Source organism: Pleurodeles waltl, chromosome 4_2, assembly GCF_031143425.1.
Source record: "Pleurodeles waltl isolate 20211129_DDA chromosome 4_2, aPleWal1.hap1.20221129, whole genome shotgun sequence".
NCBI classification, from domain to species: Eukaryota; Metazoa; Chordata; class Amphibia; order Caudata; family Salamandridae; genus Pleurodeles; species Pleurodeles waltl.
The window spans coordinates 125,226,371-125,252,375 of NC_090443.1; the positions used below are offsets into that span (position 1 = coordinate 125,226,371).

At 43.7% G+C, this 26,005-nt stretch overlaps 1 protein-coding gene across 2 annotated transcripts in view; it reads left to right on the forward strand.

The window, feature by feature from the left end:
- AGAP2 (ArfGAP with GTPase domain, ankyrin repeat and PH domain 2) overlaps positions 1-26,005 on the forward strand; it is a 488,971-nt gene that overhangs the window by 455,004 nt on the left and 7,962 nt on the right. For both annotated transcript variants that reach the window (XM_069230930.1, XM_069230931.1), the window contains one exon: positions 20,867-21,122. In XM_069230930.1, coding sequence (XP_069087031.1) covers positions 20,867-21,122 — 256 coding nt within the window. The remainder of the gene's footprint in view (positions 1-20,866; positions 21,123-26,005) is intronic.

Sequence of the window (26,005 nt, forward strand, 5' to 3'; positions counted from 1 at the left end):
TCACTGTTGGAGTCACATCATTTACAGGAGAAACATGAAAAACTTTTTTGACCCGTGCATTAAAAGTACATTCACTTTATATTGGTTTTCCCTCTACCTAAATACGAAGACTTGGCATCTGATGTTATGATAGTTACAAATGAATCTATCTGCTTATATTCTGATGGAAACCATGACCTAGAACTTTGATGCGGATGTTGTGTGCGTTAATTTCTAATATTGTGCTTAAGGTGATAGCTTGCTAATTCTGTACTCCTGGAATATGAGTGAGTGTTATGGAGATGGCACGAGCAATTAGCCAGTGCTTTGGAATCTGAAACTCATGAAGAGGTCCTCAAATGTATTCTTTCTTCTTTAGGCGGTCTGTCATTGTGTTGTTACCTTGAATTAACACAGACCTGTCCTTCAGTCTGTTACAAAGATTTCCAGAAGCAAGTGAACTCTGAGTTCCAGCATGTCTATGCAGTACAAAGACTCTTACTGGGACAATGCTCTTTGAATGAGAAGTTGTAGAAGTGAGTTCCCTTACCCAGCCACGCAGGCATCTATTACTGTGCTGCACTGAGATGGGAGCTGATAGGAGAAAGAAACTTGTTTCCCCATTTCTCATTCTTTATGCACCACTGGAATGATCATACTTCTAACGTCAATATAGTCCGTGTTTCATGCCAGCAGTCTGAGCATTGACCCCACTCAAGGGATCTCATTAGATCCTTCACTGTCAGGTCTATGAACATATAAACACAATTCTGCCAAGTCTGAAGCATCATTCCATAAAGCTTTAAAGTGAGAAATCAACATTTTATCTGAAGCCACACTCTTGCTTGGTTTCCATCTTTTAATGCTCTACTCTGTAATTGAAAGACCACTAATGTAACGAATATGCAGATCCAGCTCTAGAAGCTGAGTTGCTGCAGTATAAAATCCTAGAAGTATTTTGTTGCACTAACTGACTTTTAACTGTAACTCCAGGTATATTTAGAGAACATTGAGCATGAAATGTGCAGTGGTCATCATATACCTCACAAATGTTTTGTGTTTCTGTGAGATTGCTATGTGAAAATATGGCATACACCCAATCCTGTTCCTCGAGTTGCAGACCATCATTTTAAATGTGCCAACTTGTTCACTGTTTTAATGACAAAAATGATGCCCAGATTTAAGAGGGACTGGCGCCTCCTTGCACCACATTGTCATTTTGTACGACGCTAGTGTGGCCCAACAAGGCAGAATTTGCCGTGCCACATTCACAAAGTGGCCCAATGCATGCATTGCGCCACTTTATAACCCCTTGCACCTCTTTATGCCTCCGCACAGGCAATCACTGATCACAGGTACAAAACACACTGCTCTCGTAACAGGAGCTGGACAGTCGTGCGGGCTGATCGCCATGGTAACGGACGCCACGTGCGGTGTCCAGGTGCCAAGTCTGGCCCGTCCCTACAAGGCCAATGAGAAGGGGCGAGTGCCACTGGGCCACGCCCACAAGGGGGTGACATCCAATGGGAGAGGCGGTGATTGTTCTTAAGAAGCATGATTTTTAACAGCTATTTTTAACACCTGCACAGAGCAGGCGTTAAAAGAGGGCATACCATTGTTTTCAATGGGCGCCTATGTACTTTGCAGGATTAGCGTCAACATTTTGGTGCTAATCCTGCACAGTACATCAATAGCATAAAAAAAGATTACGCTTTTGCCCCTACCCTGCACCTTGGTGTGTCATTTATTAAATACAGCGCACACATGGTGGAGGTAGTGGGGGCACTAAGGGGAGCAAGAAAAATGGCGATGCATTGGTTGCAGTGCCACCTTTCTTAAAATCGGGCCTTGTCTGTCTTCAGTCTGTGGTTCCTTTCTACCCAGTAGAAAGTACCAAGCAGAAACAAAAGCTTTCATCTTCCCAGAAAATGTGCCACAAATCTTCCTCCCAAACTCATTCATCATCCAGCATTTTTGAACAGGAGGTTTCAAAAACAGTGTTCAAGCTAAGTACCTCTTCAATATTGAAGACAACTTCAATAAGTACACCTGACCTCCACCATCAGTGATAAGGAATCTTGCCATAGTGGTCATCATGCTTCTCAAGATGTGGAGATGCCAATATCGATGCAGTCAAATAATATCTTCAGTGCAAATAATGTTTCTATTGTTGATTCGTACTAGAAGGCAATCTGTGTGGTTATACATTCTGATTAGTACCAGTGATCTTTGCTTTGTGGCTCTGTAGTGATATCATCTACTGTTGAAACCCTTAATGGGGATTTTCTCATTGAAGTCATTTCTTTACATATTTTTTGAGTAATTACTTAGTATGGACTTAGCTAAATTAGCACGAAAGTGCTGAACAGGTAACCAGAAAATATATTGATGTTGTGTCCTTCTTTGCTTTTTGAATTTCTAGAATCAGTCTTGTTTTACTTTTGGTGTATCTAATCCCTCCGGTGATAAAGAGTATGGGCCTGATTAGAACTTTGGAGAAGGGTGTTAATCCGTCCCAAATGTGACGGATATACCACCCGCCGTATTACGAGTCCATTATATCCTATGGAACTCGTAATACGGTGGGCAGGATATCTGTCACATTTGGGACGGATTAACACCCTCCTCCAAAGAAGTAATCAGGCCCTTTGTCTTTTAAGTAGAAGGGTAGTCCAAAGTATATTGCATCTTGAGTAAGATAGACCAACTAAAATAAAGATTCTGGCATCTAGGGGTAGCTGTAGAGATATATCAAGATAGGATGATAAGCGCTCAAATTAATCTGTTTCACCTATTTTAGTGATGGATGCGGTCATGGAGATATTTTAGCCAATGCTAAGTCGCAGGGATTCTGTATTAGGGATCCAGGTGTCAGTGATGCCTAGGTTAGTGAGGTTTGGAAGCCATTTTTGGACTAGTCGTGGGGAGATTTGTGAGTGGAAAAGGAGGAATACTGGTGTAGTGGAGTTTGGTCTTCAAGGATAATCTATTAATACATTTTGAAAGATTCTGAAGGAGATGTCAGTTAGATTTGCTATTTTAAGATACATTTTGGTGATGTTGTCATACTCGTTTATTGTTATCCCTTCTCTTTGTTGCATTGGTCTGATATGCTCCATACAAAGTTGATTAGGAGAAGGGAAGATGATAGGCACCTGAGGCATATCACATGTTAGTGATGAATGGAGTGTTCTGAAATTATCAATTTAAAAAAATTGTGATCTAGAGGTGATGAAGAACTTGAATAATTTCAAGGCAGTACAATCCATTGTTTTTATTGTGTGAAGTAGGTTTAGAAGGGTTCCATGATCTATTATGTTGAACTCTGCTCAAAAGTCCAGTATTGCCTGAAGGGTAGCATTAGCTTCATTCATTATCCTTAGCACAGTGTTGATGATTTGCGGAGGTGAAGTTTCTGTGCTGCATTTAGATTCTAAGATTGTGTCTCTACGTGTGATACCATATCCTCTTGAGCTGTTTCTGCTCTGTAGTGGTATGCTGCTACCTTGGCCTGGAACTGGAGAACACGTTTCCACTGGCATCTTGGGTATAGGAGGGTTACTTTTGATTTTCTGAGGAACTTTCTGAGACCAGATCTGTGTGCTCTCGTTTCAAGCTTCTTGGGTGGTACAAAATCACTGCAGTGCTTTTCAACAGGCCTGTAAAAGCAGGTTGTTGTTCTCAATGGCATGTGCCTATGCCACACTATGTTTTGATTTGTATACTTGACAGCCATATGTCTTCATATCAGGCATCTTGATGTGAAATGCATTAGTATCAAATGTTGTAGGTTTGGGTGCCTCGATGCACCATTAATGGTGAACACTCAGGCAGCCTGGTCACTCCTGAGTCACATAACGTCATACCTTTCATTGCCTACCACGAATGGCGGAAACAGTGTTCTTGTCTCCTGTCAGAATACCTTTCAGAGGGTCCTGGGGCAAGTAGGAGCTACTGGGCGCAACCGTGGGCCTTTTCCTCCTAATGTTCCAGGGCCTGACATACTGTGAGTCAAGTAGCCCTCCAGCACTTGACTCTCAGTAGTTTCGTCGGTTGAGCAGTCTATGGCTTCTCGGGGAGGGGAGGGAGGTAGATGCCAGGGATGTGAACACAGACTCCCAACTCAGAATATGTTCAGAATGATTGTCTAGTCACATACTTGGCTTTTGTGAAAAATGAGTATTTGTGTATTGCTTTGTGTTTGTACATAAAGTCCCCTTAGGTCAGGATACTAGTGTTTGATCGGCCGGTCACTGTGTCCCTCTTCTCTCTCACTAGCAGTAGGAGTTATTCCCCATTCACAAAGGGTGACATTCAGATTGTCCAAATCTCAGGAGTCCCACTCTGACTCTTCTAAGACTCAAAAGTGTTCCAGTGCCCGAAAAGCTATGTGACAGAACAAGTTTCCCCAGGGCCGTTGGCCCTATGATTAGTCTTACCTTTTCCATCATGATGTGAGTATCCCGGAACGTTTTCACTCCCATACGTCACGGAGGGCTGCAGCAGCTGTACAGGGGGAAGCAGCTGGGTGTCCACAGCATTTCTTCCAGAGAAGGCTTTAAGTTCCTCTGATCTTTTCTACATTTGGGGGATGGGGGAGATTAACTGCTCCGTTCTGATCCTCAGTCTGGGGCTTAAGTCAAAACAGCAACTTCTCTTCTTAATGGCGGCTTGAACCAGGAAACGGTCCTTGTCCTCTCTGGTGGCCAAACCTGGCATATGGGGTCACCAACTTCACACTGCACTCAGGTGAATGCTTGATCGGCACAGGAGTAATATCCTCTTCACTGAAGCCCCCTCTGGTATATGGGATAGCACACGGACAGCAGGATTGGTGTAACCATGGCTAACTTCAGGGCAGGCCCCTCTGGCAAACAGTGTCACTGATTTCACTCTGTACACGGGTGACAGCTCGATTGGTGCAACCACACCTAACTTTAGGGTGGACTCCTCTGGCATACTGGTCGCCAGCTTGAATCTGCATATGGACAGAGACACAATCATTGCATTGTCTATCTCCTCACACCTTGCTACCGGTATCCATTCACCAGGATCTCCCACTGGACCTCGCTTCCTCCAGCGCTCTCCACTTCCTCACAGGGCACACTGGTCTTGGCATGCAGGAAGGCAGGCACTGGTGCCCCAGGTTCCAGGGCCAAATGGTCTTGTATTTCCCCGGGTGATGTCCACTCACACACCTGGGAGACAGGGAGGCTCCAGTTCTGTTCACAGGCAGAAGCCTTGCAGACCTTCTTATAGTCCATTTCCAGGAACCAAATGTGATTTAGGATCTGAGTCTTTGAAGTTTGTGTTGGTGGTCTGCTCCCTTTTGAAGTTTCTACTCCTCAGCCCTGCCCTTCCTCCAGAAATCAGCCTGACACAGCAGGAGTGACTCCAAATCTGATAGTCCCACAACACAGGTAATGGGAGTGACTAGAAGTTGACACCTGGAAGTTAGTCATCGTGATATGTGCAGCAAAACGTTACCCCCAGAACTCCACGCCTACTGGTTATGATTGTCTTATCAGTTCCATTTTCTTCCTGATGCCCCTTTCCTAGTGACCCTGAATCAAAAAGCTGAAGTCTGGCTATTCTTCCTCCAGTGTGTTGGTCCCACCCAGCTCACAGAAATGTATCAATCCTGAAATCTGTATGGCTGGATTTCTCTACCTCCACATGCTTCTCAAGTCAGTACTGGGTCTCCCAAAATGGAACACAGAGTCCTCCATGTACTGCACCTCTCACAGACACCCATACACCCAGCACATGCATTCAATCACACAGTGCTGCACAACACTTGATGTGCCTAGGAGTGAGTTAAGCACACAGCAGAGGAACTTTACATGAGTGAACCTGTAGGTCTCACTCCAGTGAAACAGGTAACAAGCCCTGTTAACATTTACTGATCACTACATGGTATGCTGTCACAATGGCGTTCATGCTACTTAACTCCTGGTAAAGGTGATAGTCTTTCACCACTATGAGGGTAGCTCTTTGGGTGCCACTCCCGGGCTAATCTGCAATCCTGTCAGGCTTACGTCATAGTGAACATGCATGATCCATGTTTGTGATCTGTGTACCCCGATGAAAACAAAAATCAGCATGAGGGATCCAGACATTTTTACAGCTGGGGATTTCAAGGCAGGAGTGCACGTCAGTCACTATGCAAGGGACTTTTCCATCCCATCATCTCGTTTGTTTTCCATATCCTGCCAAACTTTATACATTCAAAACAATGTGGTTTTGTTCTCAACAGGAACATATCTTCTAATCTAAGGAAACTGTTCCATATCACAAATGGCCTTGGAACATGATCAAACATTAGTGATGGCTTCAATCAACAAAGAAAAAGTGTTTGATACAGTTAACATGCAATTTACTTATTCAACATTGGAGCAAACGCAATTCAGAGAACAGTTTCTAAAATTGATTAAAAGACTCTACGCTTGTCTGACAGCCACAGTTTTGGCAGTACAATTATTTCAGAGGCTGGCCCATAGAAAGTGGGACCCAGCCGAATTGCCCCTGACAACCTTACTTTTTCCATTAGCAATGCAAACACTAACCTGGCAGGTAAGAAGAGATCATGGATGTAAAGGGCTTATGCATATTTTACAAAAACAACAATTCGCTATATGCAAATGATATCTCTGAAAGAGCCACAGAGAATATATCTGATATTTAGGTTTGTTAATAATAATTTCTGTCTAGCTGCTCTGAGAGAAGGTGTGGAACAGTTTCCTTAATAGTTACAACACCTAGGCATGCTGTGGGCGATGGCCACAATTACATATCTAGACATAAGGTGTACTGGACATTTGAAGACATAATAGAAAGCAAAGTTAGGCAAGCAGTAGCAGCATTAGCAATGCAGCCCAATATTTTGGATGGGCCTGTGGCCCTAGTGAACGTGGCTTTCCTCCTAAAACTAGAATATTATGTGTCATTATACTAGTGACACTACCTGAACATTCTTTAGTCAACTTAATTAATATGTTTCAGAACTGATCTGAGTGAAAGAGGGAATGAGGAGAGTAGCTCTCCAAAAACAATGTTGCCAGTAGCTATGGAGATGCTTGGGGCCAGATGTAGGAAGGCTTTTGTGCCTCGCAAACGGCAAAAAACGCCATTTGCGAGGCGCAAAAGCCCTTACGCGATGCAGAAACACATTTTGCGAGTCGGTACTGACTCGCAAAATGAGTTTCAGACTCGCAAATGGGAAGGGGTATTCCCTTCCTATTTGCGAGTCGCACCGCGATGTAGAGTTGATTTGTGACCGCGAAAGCGGTCGCAAATCAACTCGCAGTTACCATCCACTTGAAGTGGATGGTAACTCATTCGCAAACGAGAAGGGGTCCCCATGGGACCCCTTCCCCTTTGTGAATGCTCACAAAAATATTTTTTCAGAGCAGGCAGTGGTCCTATGGACCACTGCCTACTCTGAAAAATACCGAAACTAAAAGGTTTCGGTATTTTTTCTATTTGCAGCTCTTTTCCTTTAAGGAAAACGGGCTGCAAAGAGAAAAAAAAAAAAACTGCTTTATTGAAAAGCAGTCACGGACATGGTGGTCTACTGTCTCCAGCAGGCCACCATCCCCGTTAGTGCCTAAACCCGCTATGGGGTCGCAAACTGCGACCCACCTCATAAATATTTATGAGGTGGGTCTTTGCGACCCCATAGCGAGTCGCAGAAGGTGTCTGAGATACCTTTCTGCATCGCGAATTGCAATTTGCGAGTCGCTCTGGCTCGCAAATTGCAAGTCGCAATTTGGCACGTACCTACATCTGGCCCTTGGTGTGCTCGTTTGGAGCACTACTACTTCACAGCGCAAACATAATGGTCCACAAGATAGATGGTAGAATCCAAATCTGCTAAAAATCACTATATTGAAAATATGCTTGCACCAACATCAGTAGTTGCAGCTATATGCAGAAGACCCTTTAGAGGACAAACAAGGATTAAACTGATAGAAGTAGCAAGGCACATCTGTCTAGCCACATTAGAAAGATACTTCTGGGAGACTGTAGAAGTATGCCATAGAAGTGGGTAGGAGAATACCACATTCTATCACATGGTATATCATGAAACCACTCTCTGAACTGAATGGCAGAACTGGGCTTTCTGCCTCAGAGACCTGGGTTTTATGCCAAAACCTAAGCAGTACTAAAACCATTGGCTGGGGGATACCCTCTCGCTGCAGATCCATGACGCAGACCATTTACCCCAAGAAACAGCAATTAGAAAAGAAAGGTTAGCAAAAAATCTCTGGTAGGAAAATAAAGTAGATTATACCAGAAGGGAGGAGAGCACAACAAAGAAATATTATTGAAGAGAGATAGTAATGTTGGCCAATGATATGTACGATAAAGTTCATTACTATCTGAAATGACCGGCAAGACTTGCCTGGCAAATTATTGCATAATGTTAAATGACATTAAAGACTCAAATTTTGTTCCGTCTTTGAAACTTGTAAAAAGTAGATACTCATCAATACGTTCACGAAAATGAAGAATGCACAACTGGATCATCAAGCCAACTCGAGTTGCCACGATTATATTTGACAAGAGAATTGTTTCTTGTTTTGCTTAATGCCAAGTTTCACTTTGTTATCTACTTCCTATAAAGTTAAATACAAAACAAATCTGGGTAAGCATAGATGGCTGTCAAGACTAGTAGTTATTAAAAATGAAATCCATAAAAAGTATTTTTTTCCAAAATCCACGTTCCTGAGTTCAGTGAAGATCCCCTGATGGAAACGTTCACTAGGCTCTATTGAACATTTGGTAGATAGCGGATGAAAATGAAAGTCATAAGTCTTTTATTAAGAGAAAATTCAACAGTTTTTCTAATATTCAAGTTGCTCCTAATAAGAAAGGTAATATCACTATATGTGGTTAGACTAAACTATCTGCAGGATTTGAGAAAGACATGATTCATCAGCTCTGATGTTGAAAGATTTAAGCAGCCGGATGCAGCAGAAGTCCTCATTTAGCTCTAAATGCCATAGGATAAAGGTTCAACCTCTATACCATCAGACCATGTAAAATATTGCAAGTTCCATGGTCTGCAAAATCTGGAGAGTTCTGTTGAAAGCTTCTTAAATCATGTAGACAAAGAAGGTATACATTGTAATACTGCAGTTTTGAACATGTGATTTTTTGGGGGGGAAATTCTTAAAATGAACGAGTCATTTTTAGGGTCAGCACGCAAGTGCTCTGACCTCTGTTGTAATCTCTCTGTGGGCTTTTAACCACGCCCACCACATGCCCATCAGTTTAGTTGGTTTGTGGGCTTGCCTTTTTAAATTTGCTTGATTTCATTTCTGAAAGGCATGCATATGTCATGCCTTTTCAGGTGTTTAGCCCTCCTCGAGAGCACCGGTAAACTACTGCAAACATACGAGGCTCCATGTTCTCCTCATTACTTCTGGACTACTTTTTCTTTTTTCCCCTACACAGCACGATCTCACTGGGCAGTAGTCGAGAGCTTTGCATGACATCGACTCAGTTTCATAGATAATTGCATAGCTGTTGATATATTTGACTGTGGGCGAACTTCTGTTTTCTTTTGTGTGCTCCTTCACGCTCATGGCGTAGTGCTGTAAATCAGCTCGCTTATGTAAAACTGTATTACTTTTCATTTTCAGTTTATTTGGCAAGAAAAGTCCAGTTAGGACTTTACAACGCTAATAGCTTCAAGTCGAACAAATGCAAGACCCATTGCATTGCAAATGCTTGTTTGTAATAGTTGATGGTGAAAACGTTATTTTTATACTACATTATTGTGAGCATGGGAGAGTAGAAAGAGATGTAGAATACAACCATTTTGGAATATGTGATGGTGAAAAGGTGGTTTTTAAAACCAATGATAGTGCCTTTGAGAGGTGCAAAACAGGTGACTTTTGTAATACGGAATTTTAAACAAAAGAGTTTTGGAAACTGGTGAGGGCGAGTCCAAGAGTTTCGGAACACGCAGCCAATTGTCATGTACGTTATTATATCTGATAACAAACATATGTTTTTGGAATAAGTGCAGGTGAATATGTGTGCTTCGCATGCATGTACATAAACGGCTGGAGGGGACGATGGGATTTTTGAATTTGTGAATGCCCAAATGCAGAGTTTTGAGACGGGTGACGATAATATGTTAAGAATTAATTTTGAAATAAGTAAAGAAGTACTGAGAACTTTTGATCAGACATTGGTCAATGTGAACTTTGTAATAGGTAAAGGAAGTTATGCAAGCTTGTTAGTAACTGATGTGAACGTACTATTTTGGAATATATATAATAGTGATCATCCGATTTGCAGAAAAGGTGTCAGTGAACATGTAAGTTTGAACTAGAACATTGTGAAAAGTGTGCGTTCTGTAATAGATGATGATGAACCTTAGAGCTGTGGAATAGGCAACATGGAACAAGAGAGTTACGAAATAAATTAATAATAAATATGGTGAACATGGGAGTGGTGGATTTACGGTATGGTGAATCTGTGACCTCTGAAGGGGCAACACCCTTCCCGCTAATGAGCACATCCCTTGCCGTTGCATGTCTGCAAAGGCTGCCCCTATGGCGCCATCCATCACCTTACATAGCGCTATGGCCATTATGATTGCCCTGGGTCCTATCTTATATTGCACGAGGACAACTTCTGAGCTTCAGGTCTCCCCAGTTAAATTCATTCAGCCCTAACCCCTACTCAGTTCAGAGTTAATCCCTTCCCTCTTTAGCCAAGTTATAGAGGTTCTAGCTCATATTCTCCTCCTTCACCTGGTCTGATGTCTATACCAGACCATTCATCCCACTAGCGACTTGTAAGGAGGATGATTCATGCGCCTGCTACAGACTTTACCTATGTTGGCTTGCACTGAGTGAACCATGATTCCATCTACGTGACGCTAAATCATCCACATGATTCATACTGGCTCTGTTTCACTGAAATGTTATAGTTTTTGATTTCTTCTCTCTCCTTTATTCTCCATTGATGACATCTGACTTGTGTTAAATATGCTAGCCACTAGGTACAAATGAAACAGCATTGTCCTGATACTGTCGGTGTTGACCGTTTCTTTTATAAATGTTGTGAAACTAAATAAAAACCTCAATAAAACAGATTTTGAAAACAATTGTGAAAGTGTTAGTTTATGAACTGGTGTGACTGTGAATTTAGGTATTTATTTATGATAGAAAACACTCCCTAACCACCGCATTACAAGGTAAGTGCAAAGCAATTGGCAAAACATGGCAAAGGATAAAATTAAGAAAAGTAATACAAATACAACTTTAGAACTGATACTTAGCTGGAAAAAGAAATGAAATCTATTTAAATGATAGAACGGCTACACAGTAGATGGTAGTACAGAATTAGCACTTAATAAGGCTGTCTAAAAAGTGCCTTTTAAAACATTAACAGTAATGGTGAAACCAAAAGCCCTGCCCTCCCCAAAACACCTGGGGGCATATTTATACTCTGTTTGCGCCGGAATTGCGTCGTTTTTTTTTACGCAATTCCGACGCAAAACTAACTCCATATTTATACTTTGGCGTTAGACGCGTCCAGCGCCAAAGTCCATGGAGTTTGCGTCATTTTTTAGCGTGGACACCTACTTTGCGTTAATGATATGCAAGGTAGGCGTTCCCGTCTAAAAAATTGGCATGTGCGCCGTATTTACACTCCTGGGAAAAATTCACGCCCGGGAGTGGGCGGGTCAAAAAAAATGACGTACGGCCGCTTTTGCGACGTTTTTTAGCGCCTGGACAAGGCAGGCGTTAAGGGACCTGTGGGCTCGGAAGGAGCCCAGAGGTGCCCTCCCATGCCCCCAGGGACACCCCCTGTCACCCTTGCCCACCCTAGGAGGACACCCAAGGCTGGAGGGACCCATCCCAGGGACATGAAGGTAAGTTCAGGTAAGTACTTTTTTTTTTGTTGTTGTGGCATAGGGGGGCCTGATTTGTGCCCCCCTACATGCCACTATGCCCAATGACCATGCCCAGGGGACAGAAGTCCCCTGGGCATGGCCATTGGGCAAGGGGGCATGACTCCTGTCTTTGCTAAGACAGGAGTCATTTCTATGGGGGTTGGGAGTCGCAAAAAATGGCGCAAATCGGGTTGAGGCGAAAAATTTGCCTCAGCCTGACTTGCCCCATTTTTGGACGCCCAAGCTCCATATCCCCCTACGCCGGCGCTGCCTGGTGTACGTCGTTTTTTTTCACGCACACCAGGCAGCGCCGGCGGCTAACGCCGGCTAACGCCGGCTAACGTCATTGAATAAATACGGCGCCCGCATGGTGCTTCAGAATGGCGTTAGCCGGCGGCAATTTTTTTGACGCAAAACTGCGTTAGCGCGTTAGCGCAGTTTTGCGTCAAAAAGTATAAATATGGCCCCTGATATGCTTCTCATGCCAACCCCATATTGCCGAAGGTCAAAACAGCAGAGTCCACGAGAAGAGAGCCTACACACCCGCCTCCCACACCCATATCAATCCAACTTAACAGGATGTTGCAACAGTATAACTATAGCAAACTTCAGAATAAACATTGTTCTCGAAAAGAATCTGCAAACAATTACATCCCTCTAGCCAACTGTCATAAGGTGGTATCCAACTTTAGTAGGACTGGCTTCACAGCACTGTCGACTTTGGATGCTATGTGATCAGCAGAAAAAGCTTTAAGAAATACTACTGAAACGGCGGCTTTGACTCTGTCCACATTTTGACTCAATTAAATACACCATTTGGCTGGGAAGACGTTGTGTGATTTCGATGAAAAAGAGCACTCATATTTAGGGGCTGCACATTGCTAAGGTGGATGAGCGCCACCCCACTGGATTTTTGAAAAAGGAAACATAAAATGATAATATACGCTACATTATTATCATTTTATTTTTCCCGGGAGTAAGGGGCGGGGCTTAGCTGCAGAGAGGGGGCTGGAGGAGGGCAATGCACCACATTGTGTGCGTGTCTGTTTGGCCGGCTGTGTTGGGCCTGCCAAACAGACATGCACACTTTGCATGCTCTCTACCCGGCTGTATTGTACAGCTGAGTGGAGAACATGCACAGGCTCCCACTCCCAGTCTGAGCGGCGAAGCAGGCCGCTCAGACCAATCACGACACTGCTGTCATGCTGGTGACAGCAGCGTCGTGATGGCTGGGAGCCTGGGTGCACCCAGGGAACAGGAAGAGGACGAGGACGGAGGGGAGACTAACGCTTCTTCCCCCAAAGGTAAGTGTTTTTTTATTATCATATTTTTTTAACTCCCCTCCCACACACTCCAGGCCCATTGCGCCCCTTCCCGCCACCCCCGTTCATGGGCAGCTGCAACTGCTCGTATTTCAAGTTATCTATTATTGAAAGATGAGGTCTAAGGACGTTATAGTGAAAAGCCAATGATACCATATGGGAAATTCCATAAGTCTGATATATTCATTAAGAAAAGTTTGACAAAGGTGATAGGCCTGGCTTACTTAGTGTGAAAAGCTCATGTTAAAATGCGCAGAGTTTATGGGTGGATTACTGATACACTGTGTGAAAACCTAGAAATGATTCCATGACATGAAATCTCACAGATACTATACCTGGCAGGTGTTTTGTTGTTAGTTACTACTGCTGGCAAAACCTGAGTGTAGATTATTTGCAGGGTGAGAATCTTTGTTAGGCCCTTTAAGGAGGGATTGTATATTGTTTTACCAACATTAATTTTTCACATATTTGAAATTTTATGACTGAATGGCCACTGGTTGCTTTGTGGAGCAGCTAATTCTCAATACAGTAGGTATTATGGTTAGGGTGATTGGGAGAATATGCAGTTTATTATATGGTGTGGTTCATTGTGTAACAAACTCGCTAATCCATCTTGGGTCAAGTAAGGCTGGCTTGTAAAACCTTAGCTTTAACCTGGTTAGCTGTGGCATCGAGCATTCTGGCTTTAACAACGAAAAAAGAGCAAAGCCGTTAGAAGTACCAAAACATCTGAATAAGAAAGAAACATGACACAAAGAAAATCCAACACAATTATATCTTTTTTAATTGATCTTATTTTTTATGAATTGTAGACACCAAAATAAACAAATCCACCAGATATGGAGATATACATTTTATGCAAATCATAAATCACTGTTTTTCATTCAAAAAGCAAAAAAATATTGGCAACTACCACGGTTACCTGTTACTTTGAAAACTTTTTGTGAAGTTGTGTTTGACTACTCGGGCCCACTTCGGACAACCAACTCCAGCAGGCAGCAAGTGAGAGAGACTAATAAGACTTAGCAGAATACTTAGTTACCTTGCAGGGAAAGCAATCTCCAGTCCAGTTCTAGGCTCTTTGGGCAAACTGCCTTAGACATAAATGAAGTGGTCCTGATGCAAGGGATACAGGATGCTGAAGATTCTGAGGATGATTATCTGGTCAACTCTGGTCTTCATGGCTTTGGCCACACAGATCGATATCCCTCAAAGTCCAGCCAAATATCATTTGTCACTGGTCTCCAGTCACAGCAACACCAGTGGTTCCCTTTAACTGCGGCTAGTATCCGTCTTGGGTGACGAACTGTACTTCGATGACTCTCCTAGGTACAGCAGACTCAGTGCAATTTTTCCGTCTTTGGGCTCAGTCTCCTGGGCTGCACTTCGGCAGTCAGCAACAACTAAGCAATTGTGGCTACAAACTTGCCAAGGTAGCATCTTCAGCTTTTGTGGCCCCGGAGTTGTAACAAGAAGTCACCCAACTGACTCTTGAGTTCTCTTCTGTCTGGGTCTTGGGGGACAAGGCTGGACTGGCAGTACGGGACATTGGGAGGCTGGATGGGTGGAGGTGCTTGTGTTACTGGGGGGCTGGTTTTGTAGCAGTGCAGCAATTGTAACAGCACTGCAGTGTTCCTTGCAAATCTAACAGTTTTCAGGCAACAATAAAAGTGCAAAGATAACTCTGACGATTAATGTACCTGATGGGGAGAGATGGATGTTTGTCTAGAAGCAGTTTTGACTCATCTAAGGTAGTGCAGAGTGTTAATATGCCTGCTGCAAAGAACATGTACTGTGCAGATTACACAACATTATTTTGCATAGCTCAGTGGCATACTGCTCTTGTCATAGAGATCCTTTTGTTACTATGCAGTTCATAAGCTATAATCATAATCTAGCACAGTGAGCTATTAACTGCCATCAAAGAGCTGCATGCAAACTGCATGGTACAAGTTAGAAAATTATGTTTTTCCCAGTCTTTGATTATCCTAATTTTGCTAAAAAAAAAAAAAGGGCTTGTTTGTGTAGAAATAAATTATTAGCGAAGTCAACCCTAACCACTGTGTTACATTCTGAATCCTGAGCTTAGGGTTCTCCAGATCAAGCACTCTTAAAAAGTGCCTACCAGTATGGGTGACAAGTGAATCCTACACCTTGTAGTCCTCTTTGCCTTATAAACAGAGGTGCTATAATACAAATGAAATACATGTGAGAGAGGGGCTTTGGTGAGATATGGGGCACCTTTAGAGGGTGATGGTGAGGGAATCCTTGAAGCGCCCAATAAAGATTGCATATGCTGGTGCTCTGTAAGGTCACCATTTGCTATGCTTTTAAAACTAATACAATGGAATATATAATGAAAAATGTGTTGTAGAATGCACCATTTTGCTATTTGTTCCTAATTTTCTTGGGGGGGAACACCTCCTCCCAAGCCCTATTGTAATTGCGCTATGTACCGGATGGGGGCTGGTCTGAAAAGATTTGCCTGGGCTGCTTTGGGTTTGCAGACCAGCCCTGTCAGAGGGCGATATTTCCTCAAGCTGTGTACCACAAGCACAGTTCTCTCCTTGCTAGCCCAGGAGCAGCAGGTGAAGGCCAGTCTTTGGTGTAGCCTCTCTTTGCCAAGTCCAGAGGAAAGCAGGCAGTCCTTGCTCCAGTACAGATGAGATCTGAGATTTATGTGCCAGCGTTGCCACTTTTATGCACACAACTTGCCCTTTAGGATATGGTAACTACCAGCCAATGGACTACCAGATCCCCTTCTGCTTCATGATGACATCCTGCAAAGTGTGGCATCTAGTTGTGCCAGAATGTTATATTCTGCTAACTCTCAAGATGGCAGAACCCTTCTATCAGTCTTTTGAGTTTGGTAGTCCACCCAAGAGGTTTGGGTACCTGAGGGCTACAGGTTCACGAGAAAATTGGTTTGGTAATTGTTTGCCCTCTCTGTCCTTGATGCCAGCCTGTCTGCCTGAACAAACAAGCAGACCCTTTGTGTGTGCCCACCATTTGCCCTTCGAAGGTGGCTTCCCCTCTGATGCTTGCCTTTTGGGCCCACACACTGTTTGGCTTCCTGCCAAAGAAAGGTAACACCTCTTTGAATGGCAGGCCTCTATTATGTCAGTGCACACCACTCCCCAGGGAGACAGAAGGCTGTCTTGTGCCCAGCATCTGCAAATGGCCGCTGGAAAACTTGGACAACAGAGAGGCAATTTCTAAAGTTGCTTTTACTCAAAAGTTACATTAGAAGTGACATGGGTATCAAGTCGGCTATAATGTAACGACTCATTTGATACCTTGAAGTACCAACTTTAATTGTCCATTCAGAAGTTAGCACAGTTGAGTTGCCAACGTGTAATCTTGTAACTGTTTTCAACAGTTAAAATGACAACTTGGGGTTTTTACTGTTAGCACATATAGAAATATGTGTCCTACTTTTTAATAAATAGCACCCTGTATTCACTGCTCTGCATGCCTACCTTAGGGGTTACATTTATATATTAAAAAGGAAGGTTTGGACTTGTTATTAGTTAGCAGATTAAAACTGCTCTACCTGGCTGCTGTAACAGGCTCGGAGACATGTCCAACTCATGGATGCGCGCTAAATGCTGCAGCCCCTGACTGACACTTTCACTTACAGGTCCTGGGTACCCCAGTACCATAGACTAGGGACTTATAAGTAAATTGACTTATGCCAATTGGGTAAAAGCCAATTAAACGTACACTTTTAAACTTCAGAGCACTGGTATTGAGGTCTGGTTAGCAGGTCTTAGTGCAGTCTCAGGGCTGAAAAATCAGCAGCATCAGGCCACACTTTTGGGGGTGATCATGTAAAAAGAGGCATTTCTATACAGTGATAAACAGAAGACAAAATAGGTACTTACATATTTACTCGCTGAAGATAAGGGTGAGAAATCGGATCGGCTTGGAAAAAGGAAGGTGGCATCCCTTTTCAGCCATTCACGTGTCATTCACATGTTTTTTTTGCCCATGACATCATGCAGTGTGAGACAGTCAACCCACTTGGTGTTGTGGCCCTGGGACAGCATTTCACCTATCATAAGTGCACATCAATCTGAATGTAAAAGCGCTTAAGTGCCATGGCTATTGGGCTAATCCTTTAGTATTCAATTTTTTTCAACATATAGGTCCCCTTTCATTTCTTTTCTCCTTCTTTTGTGTTCTCTTTTTTACCTGTCCGCTGAGTCCCAAGACAGTGTTACCAAGGCCACTCTTTTCCTTTGCAGTGTGCTCATCCTGACTGACCACTGCTTCTGAACTGGCCGACTAGAATTGGTATTGTCCGTAGTGTGTCATTGTTTTACCACTGCAAGAGGGCCAGTGCATTTATAAGAAAGAAATCAGAAATCTTCGATGAGGACTTCCGTGATAAACTAGGCACTATACTGTTCTAAGAGAGCCACACAGCGATTTTAGTGTGTACGTATCTTACAATGATATTGCACACAGTGTATCTCTGTTGCGTACAGGAACTTTAAAACTATGATAAACTGGGCAAAATACCATTCTAAAATAGACAGATATGTGTTACTGCAAACATGTACCTGCCATGTTTATTGAGGAGCATTATTTCCCTTTTCTGCTTTTATGTGTTGAATTTATCTTTGCATAAATGTATTGAGTTTGTGTGTATGCTTCATTGTTGGGTGAGTGGGTGAATACAAGAACGAGTCGGCAGGTAGATGAATGAATCTATCCATGCAGGATCCATCCATGTTTGTTGAGTCCCTAGACTCACCAGTATCTGAAGAGACACTTGACATTGGGGGTGCTTGTTAGCTGTTGGGGGCCTCAAACGCAAACTCATATGACAAGGAAACACCTGACTTATTGACTTCAATGGCGCAAATGCACATACTCAATTTTACACATGATGCAAACATATCGACTTACCGCTCTTTTTTCCCCATCAGTCTTTTTATCGCCTTCTTTCCGTTGCGTTTTTGTTGTTCGGTTTACTGGGATTGTTGTGCAGTGCTGTTGGTGGCTCTGTTGACTGACTTACGATTAAGAACGTTGTCCACATCGAATTTTTACTGTGTCTATCATACATTAAGCTACTCATTTAAGCTGTGTCATCTACGTTTCTAAGTAAGAAAGCAATAACAAAAAGTTTGAAAGTGAGAAATTTGAGTTTTGGACTAGGCTGTAGGACATTACTATTTTTTTGTTTTTAGAACAGGTGATATTAACAAGTGATATAGTAGGTGATATGGCATATATGCAAGTTTTCAGAAAGGAACAGTGACTGAGTTCTGGATAGATGATTGTGAATGTGTGAGATTTAGAATAGGAAACTGCAAAGGTGAATTTCGCAGCTGGTGATGGTGAACCTCGTTTAGAGGAAAAAATGTGGCTAACATGTGAGTTTTGGAATACGTTTATTTAAAATGTGAGCTTTTGACTACGTGATAGTGAAAATATGAGTTTTTAAATATTTGATAAAGAACATGTAAACTTAGTTATAAGTTATGTTAACCCTATGAATTTTGTTAAAGGCAATGCTAATCACGTGGATTTTGGAATGAGTCACAATGAGCATCTGAGTTTTTTGTGACTAGATGTGGGTGATATGTGAATTTTGCACATCATATTGAAATCCAAAATATTTAGATAATGAAGAACTGAGGCAGACCGTAAACTTCATATGCCCCTGGGATGCTGTTGAGAAAGTTTGACCATCAAACGATAATATATCAAATTTCAGCTCTCATCCGGGGTCGTGACATTTCTTCTTAATGCAGAGATTGATGTTAACTAGAGAGATTCGAAAAAACCCATTTGCTTCTAATATTCCCTCACATAGTCCATTAAGTATTTTACAGAAACGAAGCCAAGTACATATCTATGGTAAGATGGAGAGAAGTGGCTATGCAACTGTGTGAGACTTTTACCTAAACACCAGGGGCCATATTTATACTTTTTGACGCAAAACTGCGCTATCGCAGTTTTGCGCCAAAAAGATTAGCGCCGGCTAACGCCATTCTGAAGCGCCATGCGGGCGCCGTATTTATTGAATGCCGTTAGCCGGCGCTAGCAGACCGGCGCTGCCTGGTGTGCGTGGAAAAAAACCACGTACACCAGGCAGCGCCGGCGTTGGGGAAAATGGCGTTAGGGCGTCTTAAAATGGGGCAAGTCAGGTTGAGGCAAAAAAATCGCCTCCACCCGATTTGCCCCATTTTTAACGACGCCCAGACGCCATTTACATGACTCCTGTCTTAGTAAAGACAGGAGTCATGCCCCCTTGCCCAATGGCCATGCCCAGGGGACTTATGTCCCCTGGGCATGGTCATTGGGCATTGTGGCATGTAGGGGGGCACAAATCAGGCCCCCCATGCCAAAAAAATAAATAAATAAAAAAAAAATGATACTTACCTGAACTTACCTGAATGTCCCTGGGATGGGTCCCTCCATCCTTGGGTGTCCTCCTGGGGTGGGCAAGGGTGGCAGGGGGTGTCCCTGGGGGCATGGGAGGGCAGCTGTGGGCTCATTTTGAGCCCAGAGGTCCCTTAACACCTGCCCTGACCAAGGCATTAAAAAGAGGCGCAAATGCGGGTTTTTTTGCCCCGCCCACCCCCGGGCGTGATTTTTGCCCGGGAGTATAAATACGACGCATTTGCGTCGCAGTCATTTTTTTAGACGGGAACGCCTACCTTGCATCTCATTAACGCAAGGAAGGCGTTCACGCAAAAAAATGACGCTCATTCCTCATACTTTGGCGCTAGACGCGTCTAACGCCAAAGTATAAATATGGCGTTAGTTTTGCGCCGAATTTGCGTCGAAAAAAACGACGCAAATTCGGCGCAAACGGAGTATAAATATGCCCCCAGGTTTCTGACATTTAATGAGGCACGTGAAACGTTTGCAGAGGGCCCTTGTCAATTAATTCAATACTAATCTATCCAGATAAGACTCCTGCTTGCAGGAGGTGTAGATGGGCAAGAACTGGCTCCAAAGTAGCTGAGATTTCTGATAGTGGCAGGGAGTCTCTGTGCAGCGAAAGGGTCTTTGCCCACAAAACCTACCAAACAATGTTTGTTGTGAATATTTCTCATAATGAAGAAATGCAAAATGAAAATAAGGTTTATATCATTAGGCAGAGCCTTTTGAAAAGGCAAATAGCTATACATTGGGTTAGCACTATCAAACAAAAATGTGATCCGTGGAAACAAGACTTGGAATGAGCTACTGCCGATTAAAAAATTAAAACTTGGAGAACATACACGAAACTAACAGAAGACTTTGACAACTGGGCTGCATACTGGCAAAATTGCTAAAACCCCCAACTATAATAATCCCTCCTAAATGTCCGATATAACATGCGTCAATTTATAATAATAAAACTTTTTATAAGTAAACGTGCTGTGTAGGGGGGAGGGCTGGAAGGGGGTTAAACGATATACCTATTATATTATGCTGCAAAACGATATGCGGGTACGTATGAACTGTAGGTCACCGGAAATGCTTTCCTCTTCTTTTTTTTTTTTTTAATTATCATGACTTTGTTTCAATATAAATAAAAATGTTTAAAAAGTAGCGAGATTTGACTTATTTTTTTAAGATGTTTGCTTTTTGCTGCACCATATTCACTGCTATTGTTTTAATTATATTCTTTTTTTAATTTCAGAGAAGAGAGGGAATCCTGGATCCGTGCCAAGTATGAACAGCGACTTTTCCTTGCAGCACTCAAGAACCCAGATGTCCCACTGGGAAATCAGCTGTACAAGGCGGTGCTGGAGAAAGACGTGGTGGCTGTCCTGCTGCTGCTGGCTCACAGCACGAAGGAGCAGATCAACCTTAGCACTGGAGACAAAGACAAGCGTTCCGCCTTGCACGTGGCCTGCCAACTGCCACATGTTGTCATCACGCAGCTGCTTATTTGGGTATGTGATTCCGAAGGGGAGGGTTACATTTCCCACAAAACATCAGGGCTCATGTTCATGAATTATCCTCTTGTTAGTGGTGCAACTATTCATGGTAGATGTAAAGAAAAATTCCCCTTAAGCAAATTTAGAAACACAAAATAGGTCAATATTCGTTTGTTTGTTCTTGCTCCTTGACTTGTTAGAACCTCTAATCTGATGCCCTAAAGGAAGCCACTTTTGTTTAAAAGTGCTCAATAGTGAAAAAATACACTTATTTTTGCTGGAATTACTATCATTTAAAAAACAAGGCTCTAGCTCAAATGTTTGAGTCACAATGAATGTCTTCTCAGTCGAGTGGTCAACAAGGGAGGCCAACGATCAGAAAAGTAGCTTAATCTGATTTCAACCTCGGAAGCACTTGATGCTTTTTATTCCCAATACAAATAAAAAGGTTTTGGAATGGTAAACGTGTTCACACTGGTTTTCTAACAGGAAACAACTTCAGCCCCCAAACCTAAAAATAAATATGAAAACTTACCTGTGTAACTAACGCTCCAGCATCGGTAGGTGTTATGGACTCAAACACTCTGGACATCCAATTAATCTGAGGTCCTCGTCTTGACAAATATTTTAAAAAGTACGTTTTTAGGAATAAAAGGTCCCCTGCATAATGATGGACACGCAACCCTGCCCTGAGTGGCCCTGTTGCATGGATATCTGGACCCTTAGTAGTTATTTTAGGTCATGGTGGACAGGGATCATGTGTATGCACCATGACTTAGGCCTATCGTGTGGTAATGTGGTCTTGTTGGACTTGGAGGAGCACACCGAGCGCTACCTGTTGTGATGATTGAGGGCTATTGCCCTCACCAAGAGTTAAGCGACACAAGCACAGCGGTGGAAGTATACATGATTTGTTTCATAGTAATCAGTAGAGTGAACAGGCCTTTTTAGCTGTATCACAGGAGTGGTGCTTACTGCCCACCCATGGAAAATTGTATTGCTATATACTTAACTCACCCTTGGCCTCCAAGGATTATGTGTAGCGCTGGGCAGTGCAGGATACTTCTGTATACAGGCTGTAATGTGTGTTTGCCTACGTATGATACTTGACGTGGAGGCCTGTAGGCTCCATTTTGGAACCATAGGCCTGGAGCAGCTAAAAGAGAAGAGCACTGCAACCAACTGAGCACAGATGTATATTGTTCACATTCCTTAGGGCTGTGGTGGGAGCACACATTCAAAGAAGGAGAGCAGAGCATTCTATATGCACATCAAAGGTCTCTTTGATTCCACGAAGTGTTGCTCGTTAGTATGGCCTGGCTTATTGTCATGGAGATAGTGGGACTGATACGGTGGGCACTGTGGGTAAGGAAATCTTGATAGAGAGGATGACTTAGACCTTTGAACCTCTATGAGGCATATTTTAGTAAAGGCTGACAGCATGTGTGATCTGCAGTACTCCCTTGGCCCGTGTTGTAGGTTAATCGATTTAAAGCCACTCCTGCTGTGGCAGACTGTCTCTTTGACAAAGGCTAGTGCAAAGGAGAGCGCTTCAAGTAGCTGACACCCAATTTAAAAGGATTAAACACTAATTCACATTTGTGCCTGGAGTTGAACTATAAATGTGGGGGCACAAGACCCACAAGCTGTTCAACAGCCCTGTTCATCAGGCAAAAGAAAATCACCAAGACCTCTGCTGCTGGAACCAGGACTAGGGACAAGGTCTGCTACTCCTTGCTGGTTGAGGGACCATCACCCAGAAAGGTAAGACCACTTGCTCCACTTGCCCGAGCCTAGAGCACCAGTCTTTGGCCTGCCTGCCAAGACTAATGCACACTGTGAGCAGGACAGTAGAGCATTTGGAGAGAGCAAGTTACAGTAGGGATCCTGGTGAGTGGAACCCAGTAACCGAAGTGTAAAACACCCAGGGCAGTTGGGACCTCTGCAGAAGCGCTGGCTGCCCACCAGAACTTGCCAAGGTCAGGACACCTGTCTGTCTATGGATGGGGCCACAGTGAAGCACAGACATCACTGGTGTGAGCCCCAGAGTTGGTGAACCCCGTGTCAATAGGAAAGGCTCCGCAGTGAAGTACAGCCTGCCTCCCATGCATGTGCCAAGGTGTGTGTTGGGACGGAAATGTTCTTCGCCTGGTGATGGACACGCACCCCAGCCCCAAGTGCCCCAACTGTAATGATGTCTGGATCCCAAATGCTGATTTTTGTTTTCATGGGTGAACATGGATCATGTGTCTGCGCCATGTCATAGGCCTGTATCACAGATTGTGGTCTTTTTTTTGGACGGGGAGTGGGACCCAAAGCGCTACCTTTGTAGTGGTGAAAGGCTATTGCCTTTGCCAGGAGCTAAGCAATGTGAGCGAGGACCAGCATATCGTGCAGTGATTAGTAGGAGTGAAGAGGTCCTTTTTACCCATCTCACTCATTTAAAGTTCTGCTGCTGTGTGCTTAACTCACCATTTTGCTACATTTGTTTTGTGTGTAGTGCATGTGTGGTATGCATATGCTGAGTGTATGTGCTCCTGTGAAGGACACAATACATGGAAGACTCTGGGTTTCATTTTAGGAGATCCAAGGCTGAATGGATGAACATGAGCATAAGAGGTAGAGGAACCCCGCCAAGCCATATTTGTATATTGCTGTATTCCTTTTAGCTGGATGGGACACATTGGAGGAAGGGAGAGCCAAGCTCTTCAAGCACTTCAAAGGGTGCTCTTTGATTCAAAGACAGGTCTCTGTGAAGGGGTCTTGGCACATCTCAGGAGATGTGGCTGATAAGAGAATCAAAGAGTACGACTATCCTTTTGATACCCATCTCTCTGTGGCTGACATCCAGATGTGAACCTCTAGTCACTCCTATGGCCTTTGTTGAGGGGCTTTCAGATTTTGAGTCACCCTTGCTGCATCAGACTGCTTTCGGAAAGAAAGGAGAACAGAGGAGAGGGCACTACAAAAGGAAATAAACCCCGAACATAAACTTCAAAGACTCAGACTCTAAATCACATTTGGTGTTTGGAAATGGACTATAAGAAGGGGTGCTTGAGACACCAAAAATGGTCAACTGTCAATAAGCCATTCGGGCTGTGCAAGGAAGAGAGTTCTGCAAAACTTATGCCTGAGACCAGGACTGGGGACAATGGCTTACATGTCTCCTAGCCAGGTAAGGGGACATCACACAAGGAATCAAAGACCACTTGCCCTTGGCAAGTGCCTGCCCTGCTTGCCAAGACCAGTGTGCTTTGGGAGGAAGAGAAGAGCATTGGAGGGAGCGAGGGCCAGTGGAAGGATCATAGCGAGTAGGTCCCTTTAGCAAAGTGTGAGGAGCCAGCTGCTGCACTGGTCAGGTCATTGCCCTTGTGCAGGGAAACTCAGCACACCCCGTACACCAGAGGACTGCAGTGAACTTCAAATGAGCTGTGACCATTGCTGCACCGAATGAGCCATCACCCATGCGCCGTACCAAGTCAGCAACCTCGTATGGCAGGTGGCGCAACAGTGAAGTTTGCTGCTGTGCTGCTCGGGCTTTAGCCATGTGCAGAGTAGGAATGATGACCATGTATGCTGGGGGAACAAGGACAAAGCAAGTAGCGTGGCCTGGTTGAGACTGTCGACGGAGGACAGAGCCTGGTGACCTGGGCAAGCTCTAGCGGTGACTGACTGCCAGCACCAGGATCTTCGCTCTCAATCACCTGAATCCATGGGACTAAACCTGAGGAACGTACCAAGCATCGAGGAGCTTTGAGAACCCGTTAGCCACTGCAGGACCGCGTGTGAGGAACTTGAGGACACCCGATCGCAGCCCTTCTGGGCCACAGTTGAAAGACTTACCGCAAGGAGACATGCTCAGACACTTCAGTCTGTCAAATCCTGCTGATGCAGGTACAACTTTATTTCAGGTCAGGCGACCTCGGGGGAACTTGCTTGTCAGATAACGTTGTGACACTGGAACACTTCGGACTTTTATCGAGATTCGGAGTGGGACCTCTGAGACTCGGATTAGTAGTAGGGTTTAATTAGAATGTTGCCTATAGTGAATTAGGAATAACCACTACTGCTAGCTGGAGGGGTGTGGGACTAGGGGACACACCTATGAATCATTAGAGCCCTGATTTCAGGGCACTGTGTATATTGTTTGCAGTATTTTCCTTTCTGGTGGTATATAAATATTCCTTTTTCCATTAAAGTATTTGATTGGACAATCATTTATTGCTGCTGCTGGGTGTATTTTGAGTTGTGAGCCTGTGTTCACCCCCCCCCCCATGTTTACCTCCCACCAAGAAGCCTCGGACTACTCGATCCTGCTACCACTAAGAGTCAAGTACTTAAGGGTTTCTTGACCCAGTGGATCAAGACTCTCAATAGGTCAGGCCCCTGCACATCGTCAGTAAAAGTCCTCATGCCCCACGGCTGGGCCCAGTAGCTCCTGTTGCCCCGTGGCCCACTGAATCCGGTTCTGTCAGTTGTCTGCTCCCATGTTACCTTGAAGGGGGCCACTGTGAAGACTATCCATTGCCTGTGTGCGGTTTAACATCTCCAAGTTCAATCTGTATGTTATATTGTATATTGGACAAACAGTCGCCCATGGCATTTGCAAGTAGTTCTTAGAATCCACTGCATAAATATGTGCTTGAAACAGGAAACAATTGTATTAGATGATCTACCAAGACAAGTTTTGCCGATGCTCAAAATATGTGATTGGCGCACACACCTCTGAACAACTCAGATAAATATCAAAAACATATTCCACCCTGTAATATTGTTATTAGAAAATAACAACAATAAAAGCAATGTTTAAAAAAACTGCTGAAAGGGGTAGTACTTGGCCCAGTTAAGTTACTTAGGGCCCATAATATGTCGGGCCCCGAGATATGAGGAGTAAAACG